Source organism: Vigna radiata, chromosome 6 (assembly GCF_000741045.1).
Source record: "Vigna radiata var. radiata cultivar VC1973A chromosome 6, Vradiata_ver6, whole genome shotgun sequence".
NCBI lineage: Eukaryota > Viridiplantae > Streptophyta > Magnoliopsida > Fabales > Fabaceae > Vigna > Vigna radiata.
Genome location: NC_028356.1, coordinates 32189909 through 32202044, shown reverse-complemented (window position 1 = coordinate 32202044; position 12136 = coordinate 32189909). Strand labels below are relative to the sequence as shown.

The window sequence follows — 12136 nt, the reverse complement described above, 5'->3', positions numbered from 1 at the left end:
TAAACAATAACATAATATATTTTTCCTATTTTATTTTTTCTATCATGTAATTACTACTATTTAATATATATTGAACCCTATACTGAAATCAAACATTTGCAATATGTATAAAAGACTCAACAAATATATATATATATATATATATATATATATATATATATATATATATATATATATAAGGACAATAGCACACAATTATAATACCCAAGGAACCAAAAGGGTAATTAAATTTAAAAAAAAAAACTATAATTAGTTTATACAAACTAATTTATAAAAAAAATTCCCCCAAAAAATATTTTTAACACATTATACATAACCTAATTTTAACTAAGAAAAAAATATTATTTTTGATTAATTTTTATCTCGAAATTTATAAAAAAATGGTAGAGAGTAAGCTTGTAGATTTACGGAATTATTTCAATTTGAATAATACTTCCAAATTTTTTAAGTATATAACTATCATAAATATTTATGAGAAAAATCTCAGTATAATGATTGCTCGATCGTACTAAAAACAATAATAGATTCAGAGTTTGAAAAATACGGTTTAATTTGAGTTAACAAATATTTTTAACCAATAATCTTCCATTAGCTACCAATGATTTGACTATGCTTTTAAGATTTTTCTTATCCATGAGCTGTGACAATGACGTTTGTGATTGTGAGTATTAACTATATTAGACTTTCCTACAAAATGAACAAGGAAAAGGGTACTACACAATTAACCTAATTTGATTATGGCATTTTCGTTTTCAAATGACCCTAGATTAGAACAAATCTTTTCACAACAAACCCTCTAAAAATAGTTATTGTATGTTAATACCAATCAAATTTAACTCACACATGTTTTAAAATTCATATTGTCGTAAATTTACAAAAATTATAATATGTAGATTTGTTCAATCTTCCCAAGTTACATGATTAGGGTTCGTCACATGGGGCCAGATTATAGAAAAAAAAAGGAAAAATTCAAATTGATTGATTTAGGTTTTGTTGGAGGCAATTTTGCCAAAAAACGAAAAGTCCAACAAAGTTTATGATTAAACCATATTAGCTAATAAATTAAGTTTATGAACTATCAACTAAGAGTTGAATAGTGAAAAATTAGTTTGAATAATGATATTTTAACAACATTATAATATTATATTTCCGTATTATTATGTGATTCATTTATTTTGATAATTATAATTATTATTATTGATTCTAAAATAATTTTAAATTAATCACATGATAATATTAAAATGTATTATTATCCAATTAGTTTATTGAAATGGAAGTAAATGATAATAAGATTAATCTTTTTCCTTGAGGATTTGAATAAAATCTATTAAAAAAATTGTGGTGATGCTCACAAGTTTCTTTTTCCTTCTTTAAATTTTGGGCTTAAAGATTGTGGGTGAAAGGAGTGTTTGTTTCAAACATTGAAAACAATGCACGAGTGCACATGATTGTCGTGCAGTTGCCCCCACCTTAAAATTAAACCTCATCTGTTCATTGTTGTCCCTTTTTCTTCCATTGAGAAAGCATGAGAAAGACAGTTAAAGAAGGAGATAAAGGAGAAAGATGAGACAGAAAATGCTCAAATAAAAAAAGGGTTAAAAAAGATAACATAAAGCAAATGTTTTTATGGAAGTTTAAAAGAAGAGGTCAAGCCTCAAAGATCTCAAAACACCCTCTCACTTTCTCTCACTCAGGGAGTGTGGTGGTGTTGCTTTTTGTGTTTGTGTTTGTGTGACACAACAACCCTTTCTTTCTTTCTTTCTTTCTTTCTTTCTTTCTTTTCTTTCACTCACACATCTATTCTATCTTTATCTTCATGTTTTCTTAGAAAGAAACAATGAAAACGAAGCTTCTTCTTTTGCTTCTCATGCTCCACAAACCCATTTGGACTCTTGCTTCTCCATACCCTTTTGCTTCCTCACCTCAAGTTCCACTCTTTTCTCCATTTCCCAATTCAATGTCTGCTTCCTCTCCAGGTTCTTTCCCTCTTTTTCTGTCTGTGTGTTTTTCTTTGTTATTCACGTTTTATTTTTCGGGGACAATTATGTTCAGATACTAAATGTGGATACTTGTTGCAATTTTATGTTTGTCTGTTGCTGTGTCTGATTCATTACTTATGTTTCTGTTCCATTTTGTTGTCCATGTCACAATCTGTGTCACTTCTGATGGAGTGGCATTCAACAGTTTTGAGTTTGAATTTGAAAATCATGGAAGGCACTTAATGCTGATAGGTTGTAGTAACTAATTTTTATTCATTTCTTGACTAGTGCGTTTTATTGCGTGTATTTGGATCCTACACTATCACTACCCTTTTGCTTAAACTCTATTAACTTGTCATTAATGTTTTGAAATTTCAATGAATTGGACATATTTTGTTTCCATCTATATTTGATTTGATGCTCACTGTCATATACTGCATATTTGTCAGGAATTGTGATGGGGGCTGAACAGCGGCAAATGGATTCGCACAAGAAAATGGTAATTGCCATTGCCATAGCCAGCACTTCACTTGGTGCAGTCATTTTGAGTGTGTTGTGCATCTGGATTTATCATACCAAGTATCCTTCAAAATCCAAAGGGAAAAACGTTCAAAGATCAGGTTTTTCCCCCTTTTTTTCACAATTCCATTTCTCAGAATCTCTTGAAATTTGGTTTGGTTAAACTTTATTTTTTTACGTTTTTCTGTTTTTACTTTGTTTCCTATTTTCTGAAGAATGGAAACAGAAAACAATGTATAGTTGTTTTCACTGTTCTCAATGCAAACCTTTAAAATCAAGAACTATAGTTAAGAAAAAAAAAAAGCTTTTCTTTTTCAAACCAAAAGATCTCTTAGGTTTATATTTTGCTTCACAAATCACTATTTTGGGATCTCAAGGAACTTTGACATTTATTTGCTTTCTTGGTACTGTGTGAGGTTTGTAATTTTTTCCCTTTTTTCTGTAATTTAAATTCCAAGATGCTGAGAAAGGGCCAGCTTCAGCACCAACTCTGAGTAAATTCAGCTCTATAAAGCTGGTTGGTACGAAAGGGTGTGTTCCAATAATTGATTATAAGCAAATAGAAAAAGCAACCGGCAATTACAAGGAAAGTAACATCTTAGGTGAGGGAGGTTTTGGATGTGTTTACAAAGCACATTTGGATGATAATTTGGAAGTTGCCGTTAAGAAATTGCACTGTGAAAATCCGTGTGCTGAGCAAGAATTTGAGGTAATCCATGCAAATAATTTATTCATTTTTCCATCATTATTATATTGAATAGTTGTGCTTCTATGAATTTACAGAACGAGGTGGAATTATTAAGTAAAATTCAACATCCAAATGTAATTTCTCTGCTGGGATGTAGCAGTAATGAAGCTACAAGGATTATTGTCTATGAATTGATGCACAATGGATCATTGGAAACACAATTACATGGTAAAACATTTTTTTATATGGTTTATTACCTAGTATAAGACACATGATTAAGATATAATGAGCTCGGCTATAAAATTATTATTATTTGAAGGACCTTCTCATGGCTCAGCATTGACTTGGCATTTGAGGATGAAGATTGCTCTTGACACAGCAAGGTGACCTTCCCTAAACAGTTATTTATCTATATCATCATATTTGCTTAGAAGCAATGCTAGTTTCACTCTTTTCCATGCATCTTTTTATTATTCTTGAAACTTATTGGAAGTCACAAAATAATTAGCCATACTTATTCAATGGGTCTTATTTACTCCTTTCATCTCATTGCTAATGTAGTATTAAAAGAAAAAATAAATTCTAAAATTACTGTCATTTTAGTTTTCTAATATAGGATGAGTTTATTTGTGTTTTTTTCTTAAATATTTTATATATAAAATAAACATATTGATGTGTTGTTTTCTAAAAAAATTTGCTTATTTTAAAAATAATTAGTGATATGCATGTTTTTAAAAGAAGCAAATCCTACTACTTCTTAAATAAGTGATTTGTTTTAAAAATTATTTACTTCAAACACTTTTATGAGTAACCAAACTGATCCATAATAATAAATCTTTTTTCTTCATTTCTACCACTGATAATCTTTTTTAGAATGTTGGTGTTGTGTTAAATTGTTTCCAGCAAAAAGATATGACAGTGAAGGAGTATGTATAGTTTAATTACATTCAATAATTTTTGGTTAATGATGAAGTGTGTTAAAAGATTGTGAGTGTGTTGTTTGAAATTTTTTATCTGGTTTATTTTGTCTTTGCTGACATGGTATTTGATTAATGCCAACCAGGGGATTAAAATATCTGCATGAACACTGTTATCCTGCAGTGATCCATAGAGATCTGAAATCTTCTAATATTCTTTTAGATGCAAAGTTCAATGCTAAGGTAAAACAAAAAGGCCATGTTCAATTTGTTGTATTTATTATTCTCTTTTTGTACCATACATTTTTATTGTGTTCACAAAAGCTTCTTTTCTGCGTGCTGTTGCTGGTGGATTCAGCTTTCTGATTTTGGCCTTGCCATAACCAATGGGACCCAAAACAAGAATAATATCAAGCTTTCAGGCACGTTGGGTTACGTAGCCCCGGAGTATCTTTTAGATGGTATGAACTGAACTCATATGACATATAATTTCATAGCATATGCAATGGTCTGACAAGTTGCTAAATGTTTAAAACTTTTAACATACCAGATCCAAGATAATTGTATTTTTGGACACTTGATGCATTAATTATGAAAGGGTGACTTTGAAAGTGTGATCTGTGCAAGAAGTTATTACATGATTGGATGATTCTAAGCAAATCCTTATAGAACATAGAGATTTTGATAGTGTAGTTCTTTTGATTACTTACTGTGCAGATAGACTTTAAATTTACTTACAGAACAACACTTATGAAACTAATATTGTGTATAAATTGTTTTCCTTTTGTTAATTCTTTTTCGTAAATTAAAAAATCTGATTAAGTGTGATGTGAAGATTGATTGAAGCTATGAACACATGATAATCCTGAGCCATTTAATAGCTTTTAATTGTGTGTACCTTGTGCTTCTCTTGGGAATGTACGTGCCATCTGATCTGGCAAGTTATATAGATTATTATTAAATTAATATGTTGTCTGTTACACCTTACAGCCCCATATGCCTAGTTTGCTCCAGCTGCTTCTTGTCAGTGATAAAAAATAATAATGATAATAATAAATGTCCTAAGGATGCAAACTGAAATTTAGTTCAATTGATTCCTGTCTTGGAGATGAGAAACATTGGAAGTATAATACCTTTTTTATTCAGTTGAAAACTTTAATCATATGGCAAGTTCATTTTTAATTATAAAGGGAGACTGTAAATCAAACTACTACACGTTAATAATGAGATGTTCTTGGATCGCTTTTCCAGGAATGTTCTTGGAATACGGAGAAACAGTTATGGCAAAACTTGAACTGTTATCTATTGAGGAAGTTTCATTTTGAATTTTCTTTTGTAGGTAAATTGACTGATAAAAGTGATGTATATGCTTTTGGAGTTGTTCTGCTGGAGCTTCTCTTGGGAAAGAAGCCTGTGGAAAAACTAGCACCAGCTCAATGCCAATCCATTGTCACATGGGTACTGTTTGCTCGATGATCATGAAATTTAACTGGGTTGGTATTGGAAATGACATGTAGCTATTTATGATGTTTGCAGGCCATGCCACAGCTCACAGACAGATCTAAGCTTCCAAACATCGTGGATCCTGTAATTAAGGATACAATGGACCCCAAACACTTGTACCAGGTTTGAGTGCCTCGGAAACAGAACTCATATTTTCCAATTTATTACTACTTACCTTTTTGGCCATTTATGAAGATTGTTTCGAATGAAAACTATGCTTAACTTCATGAAAACATAAAAAATAAAATAGAAAATTGATGTTTTCTTCATTTTGAAAATAAGAAGATTAATAGAAAGAAATTATATACAACTATTAAGTCAAATTAATTTTAATTTATAGAAAATTTTTTTTTCTTTTACGTGTGTATGAAAAAAATTATCAAATAGACTTTGCTTAACTACAACATTGACCTTGTACTTTGTAGGTTGCTGCAGTGGCCGTGCTGTGCGTGCAACCAGAGCCAAGTTACCGTCCCCTAATTGCAGATGTTCTCCACTCACTCATTCCTCTTGTCCCTGTAGAGCTTGGAGGAACACTTAAAGTAGCACAGCTGCCACAGCAAGTATTACCTGCTAACCCACATGAGGATTCTAGTCCATGATCAGTTTGAGACAGCATCACTCACTCATAATCCTTCAATGACATGTTTTGTGATTCTCTACCCAAATAGTGAGGCTTCATCAAGGCTTGATATTACAGAAAGATCCATGACAACTACACTCATTTTGTAATAAACCCAGCCCGGGAGTGTGACTGCAGATAGATTGAGGAAAAGAGCAGGCCTAAATAGTGTATGAGAGCATTGGATTGTTAATGATAAATGCCAGCAAATTGGTTTCACTTTTGTGAAAATATTTGTGTATATAGGATCAGATCATTGAATTGTTCATAGAGACTCTTATTGTCTTTATTCCCTCTTTCGCCATATCAACAGCAAACCAGACTACAAATAATTCGTACATGCTAACAACGTCCTCCAATTCACTCTGTCTGCTATTGTATTTCCTAAATACTTAGTTAATGATACAGTATAAAAGAATGTTTTACATTATTGGATTTTTCTAAATTTGATACTGCTAAATCAAGAGATGTATAAATTTTAAGAACCCCTACTCCATTCTTCCCTGCATTTCCTTCCAACAGCATTGTTTAAAGGAATTTCAACATGGTAACTTGTCCAGATTCTATGCAGATGACCAAGACATTCTTGCCTTTAAATTTTTGGTTCAAATAGGAAAACCATATATATTCAATTTACGTTCTTGGTTGCACAATACCTCATCACCGTTCACAATAATTGACGCGTGAAACTTCAGGGTATCTCTATCAACAAAAATGCTTGGATCACAATGGAAGGAGGATTTGACAAAAGAAAAAAGGTACCCACTAACGACTAGAGGACATTATGGCCAATGAAACTTTGCTATCATGATTTATTCAGTCTCACCCATATGAAATGAGAAACATACAATATGCATCGGTACTGATTCAACAAGCTTTAAGTCAATACTTGTTATGCATCGGTACTGATATAATCCGACTTGTTATGCATCAATACTAAGTCGTTTTGAGATTACAAAATTTCCTAAGGTACTTGGAGGTACATATGTATGACAATTAATGCATACATAAATTATTTTAATGCACTCACAATCTTTCCGATTGGATACAAAAGTTACCAAAAATATTTGATTGAGTTTCAGCTGACATTATGATACGAGTCTATAATAGCATCTGCAAGGTATTCACATTTAGCCAACGACAATCCTGCCAGGGAAATCCTTCCATCCTTTGTCATGTATACATGCCACTTATTTGTCATGTTGTCACTCTGATAAAACACAATGTCTTATTTAAGAACACGGACAATATAACAATACCGTAAAATTAAATTACAGATCAATATTGTTTTTGAAAGATTCGACGCAATAGGACTCGAAGTGGTGCATAAAAGACAGAAATTGATCACAGGCAAGAAGTAATAATAACGGGAGTCAAATACCTGTTCTTTGTTCAAGCCGGTGAATGAGAACATGCCTATCTGCTTAAGTATAAACGACCAATCTTTTCCACTGTTGTCTTTTGAAGTAATACTATTGTATAGCTGTTGTCTAACATTCTTGATTCTTCCTGCCATCATTTCCATTTCTGCTTTCCATTCATTAAAGAGAACTGGATTTCCAACAACATCGGCAACAATTCGAGCACCGTGTACAGGTGGATTAGAGTACATAGGTCGGGCTAGCCTTTTCAACTGGCTCTTTACCCTGTAATACATAGTTACCACATTGTTCATCAAGATAATACTGATTGGACAAGTGTAAAAAGGGAGCTTAATTTCATTATGCATAACAGAAAGGTATTTACAGAGTTGCTTGAACTGAAGGGATAGGTAGTAGGTTCGAGTCTCTCCACTTAAAAAAACATTTGTAGATACAGAAAACATATGTAGATACAAAAAACAAAAATACAAGAGGTATACATTGCCCCAATCAAGGTGAATCCAAAAAACAAAAACTAACTATTAACCACGTACCAACTAACAGTTCAGACTATATGCCCAAAAACAGAACTTTTACTGAGGCATACAAGGCCCCAATCATGTTGAAATCCAAGATGTTGCCTTTCTTAAAACAGAACTGGAGCGTTTGTGACAATTTCAGTAAAGAAAGTATTAGTTCATTCGGGTAAAGAACTTAATTAAGAGCTTGTTGAATGATCACTTACCAAATAAGCTCTTGTACATAAGGTGTATCTATAATTGAGAGAAAATAGGGTTAAATTGTTTTCATATAAATTGTGAGTTGTTTTTATAATCTACCCTGAAGAGTATATTGAAATAAACAGAAAACCGCTTATGAACATGGCATGTGCTAGTTTCATTAACCCTCCCAAAACACTTACGTAAGTGCTTATATCATAACCTAAAATAAACTGGAAATAAGTTCTTCCAAACATCGCTTTAGAGGATTGCAGCTACTTCTTACTACCTTTACTTAATTGATAAAATGATCCCTTTATCTGACTAGAAAAGGGATAAAACTGAACAGGATGGAAATAGAAAGATCCAATCTTTTTCCTAGACATTTCCGTTCAACTTCAGATATGAGAAAGAATGGGAGACTTAATTTACCATACCTAGTTGCAGATTCTGGAGATGATGAAATCACATTGATTGCTCCAATCCTTTCAGCATAAAGACCAAGATTTTTACTGTATGACTGAGCCACAAGAACCTCCATACCACGAGCAACAAACAGTCTCACAGAAGCTGCATCTTCATCAAGGCTTCCACTGGCAAAGCCCTAAAATTAATAAGGGGTTCAGCATGTTGCAAATTAGGTTCTAGGTCTCCATAAAAATTTAGACAGAACGCTGAATATGTCAATGGTTTTTGACAGTTCCTATCGAGAAATTTATTAAGAACTAGTTAATTTACCCCAAGATTGGTACCTGGTAAGCAACATCAAAAAAGGGAATGTGGTTCTTTTCTTGAATTACATCAGCTATTTTTTCCCATTGTTCAAGGGTTGGATCAATACCAGTTGGGTTATGAGCACATCCATGTAGTACCACAAAAGATCCTTCAGGAGCTGACTGTAAAAATGACGAAATGTACAGTTATGTGAGTTTAATCATATATTGGATCGGAGGAATCTTCAAATTAAATATGAATTTGTGTTTCTACTTGTGCCTTCCTATAACAAGATGGCAAGTTACAACTACTAGATCAATTGAGCATCAAATACATTACCCAGTAATGGCATGTTAATCAAAACGATTACACTAGTTGTATTTTACGTAAAAGATATTTTCTAAAACATGTATTTTTACAAAAAAGATTAAGAAGGGATAAGTGAATAGATAGAACATTCTTGAACATTGATTTCCAATTCAAAGCAGTTAAATATAACAGTATTCATTGTCCATTTGACTTGCTACGATCTGGATCAGGAACGTAACCTTTATATCTTCAATCATGCCCTCAAAATCCAAGCCAACAGTCTTGGGGTCATAATATCGGTACTCAGACCACGGCACTCCAGCATCGTTGAAAATATTCTTGTGATTACCTGCAAGATAATAGGATAACCCAGGTTGAATGAACTCCCAAACAAATATACAACTAATATAAACATAGTAAGCAGTGAAAAGCACACCCCAGGTAGGAGCTGATATCAAAACTTTAGACCCAGCAAAATATCTTTCTATCAGAGCTGCACCTAGCCTCAGAGAACCAGTTCCAGAAAGACCTTGGACAGTGGCAACCTAGATGCAACTGAATAATGTAAGTAAGAAATGGAAAAAAAAAATCCTAACCAAGAAATTGCAATGTCCTTCAAAACTTCTATGTTTTCTAAACAACTACATACTCTTTGCTGTTTGATTGCTGGGTTGTCTGCTCCAAGTAACAACTCTGCCGTTGCCTTGTTAAAGGCAGCCAAACCCTCAATAGGGAGATACTGCATTGCAAGTTAAATCTCAGTCAATAACCTAAGGGCCAATGGTTCCACACAACACAGTCGCATATTCTGTAAACAAAGTTACCTCTTTGTTATCCCCCCTCTCCAGCATAAGATTCTCTGCCTAAAAAACAAAGAAGTTCATCTAAATCAACATCAATTAAAAAATAGTCTTAGGTTTGTGAACGTGAAGAAAAAATATGACAGGAAAATTGTGCAAACTATGATGTTTATACAAGGTGCAATTATTGTGTTGTAGAACCAGAAAGCTTTGAAGAGGAAATTAATGAAGAAGCTTGGAGGAAGGCTGTGCAAGAAGAACTTGAAGTAATTGAAAAGAACAAAACACGGGAGCTGGTGTACAAGATAAAGCATAACCCAGATGGCACAATCCAAAAGAAGAAAGCATGAATTGTTGCAAAGGGCTATTCAGACAGTACACATATAAAGGAACAGATACCTTCTTAACAACATTAAGCACGTATGGCTGTAGTTCTTCTGTTCTGTACGCCCCTACTCCAAGATTGAGCTTTACATCACTTGTGTCCGCTTTAAAGGCCTCGGAAACTCCAAGAATTGGGTCAGGAGGAGCCATAGGTATGCCCTCAAACCGAGAAACATTAAGTGCAACAGTCATAGAGACCCGACCACTAGACTGAAACAAAATTGACAGAAATCATATTGTATTAGCGCACTTGCACACACAGTTTTTGTGCCCTCACACTCCTTAATCCTCACTAACTACTTTTACACAGCTTTAACACTGTTCTTCCATCAAGTATGATATGGAGAATGGGAATATAACTAATCACAATACAAATTGAACTTTTATTTTACAAAAAAAGTTTAATTTATACACCCCACTGTAAAACATCCTTACACGGACATCCAGCTGGAATTTATCTTTTCACCGCATCATCATTAATAAACAGGATGACATGGCAAAGTAGTAAAATCTCATTGAATGTCTGCAAAAGGATGTCTCATACTAGTAATGTATAGAAAATAAACTCTAAAAAAAATTCAACACTGAGGTTAATTTAACAAATACAAAGTGGCTAAAATATTCCTTTGATCTCTCTTGTCATTAATCTGCTAAACTTAAAAAGTTTCATTTGAGTCCATTCAAGTGTCTCTATGCAAGACTAATTCGATTTTCCGTCAGTTTACAGACATCGACACCCGACAGACCATGAGAGATATCACATGCAAAAACCAACTTGGTTTCCCAATAGTTCCACCCAATTGATCATAAAGCAATAACGAAATAAAAATGAACCAACCAAAGAAAAACCAAAACAGATGAATACAATTGAAGCAATAAGCTTTCATTTTTAGAAGATACCCTTGCATTTGGGAAGGAGTTGATTCCATTGTTAAATCTCAAAGCGTTGTCTCCAACCTTGGGTTTCCCCTGTTGGACAGAAACGTTAAATCACAGAAAGGGTAGTCATCAAAACCAATGTGGGAACAATGAGAAAGAGGTACCTTGTGGATTTGGCGCGAGGAGAGAGAAGAAGAGGCAGAGAGAGAATGCGAAGCTGCGGAGAGAACAGAAGAAGCCATCACCTGCAACAGAAAATGTTAAGCGATTGCAACGATTTTTGATACGAAATTATGGCAGAAACAGTTACACTAACTGTGAAAAAATGAATGGATTTGAGTGCTGCGGAAGTTGAATAGCGTAGTTAAGACGTTGATGATGAGATGAAGTAGATTCGTTTTGTGCGTGTGAATCAGTTGAAGAAGTGTAGAGAGATATAACTGAGGGAAACAGTGGGCGACGGTAAGAAAGAGAAGAAAGTGGAGAAAGGCAGAAAAGTTCTTCCCTTATTGGTTTGTCACGACGAGAACTTCAATCGGGTTCAGTTTAGATAAGTATGATTTAAAAATAGTTCTTATAATAATTAATCAATTTACACTCTTTTTGTCCATATTATTATTAATAGTATGAGTATTTATATTTTAACTTTTATAAAATATTATGAGTTTTCTATTTAAAATAGTGAAAGAATTTTAAAAACCATTATAGGTTAAATTAATATGTTAGCAACATTTTTTAAATT

General features: G+C 33.1%; 2 protein-coding genes across 2 annotated transcripts; one reads left to right on the top strand and one right to left on the bottom strand.

Annotated features, from left to right (window-relative positions):
* Window positions 1–1551: 1551 nt before the first annotated feature.
* LOC106764755 (probable receptor-like protein kinase At1g80640) lies at window positions 1552–6447 on the top strand. The gene is made up of 10 exons (XM_014649130.2): window positions 1552–1976; window positions 2429–2599; window positions 2957–3207; window positions 3282–3414; window positions 3506–3569; window positions 4250–4346; window positions 4462–4564; window positions 5443–5561; window positions 5640–5729; window positions 6032–6447. The coding sequence occupies exons 1-10, from the start codon at window positions 1838–1840 to the stop codon at window positions 6206–6208; spliced, it is 1344 nt and encodes a 447-aa protein (XP_014504616.1). The 5' UTR covers window positions 1552–1837; the 3' UTR covers window positions 6209–6447.
* Window positions 6448–7001: 554 nt separating this feature from the next.
* LOC106764754 (aspartate aminotransferase P2, mitochondrial) lies at window positions 7002–11935 on the bottom strand. Its single transcript, XM_014649129.2, has 12 exons — window positions 11711–11935; window positions 11559–11639; window positions 11416–11484; window positions 10531–10725; window positions 10156–10194; window positions 9981–10070; window positions 9768–9876; window positions 9571–9680; window positions 9061–9204; window positions 8746–8912; window positions 7610–7874; window positions 7002–7438 (listed from the first exon to the last, which is right to left on the bottom strand). Exons 2-12 carry the CDS (start codon window positions 11634–11636, stop codon window positions 7307–7309), a joined length of 1398 nt encoding a protein of 465 aa, XP_014504615.1. The 5' UTR covers window positions 11637–11639; window positions 11711–11935; the 3' UTR covers window positions 7002–7306.
* Between the last annotated feature and the right edge of the window lie 201 nt (window positions 11936–12136).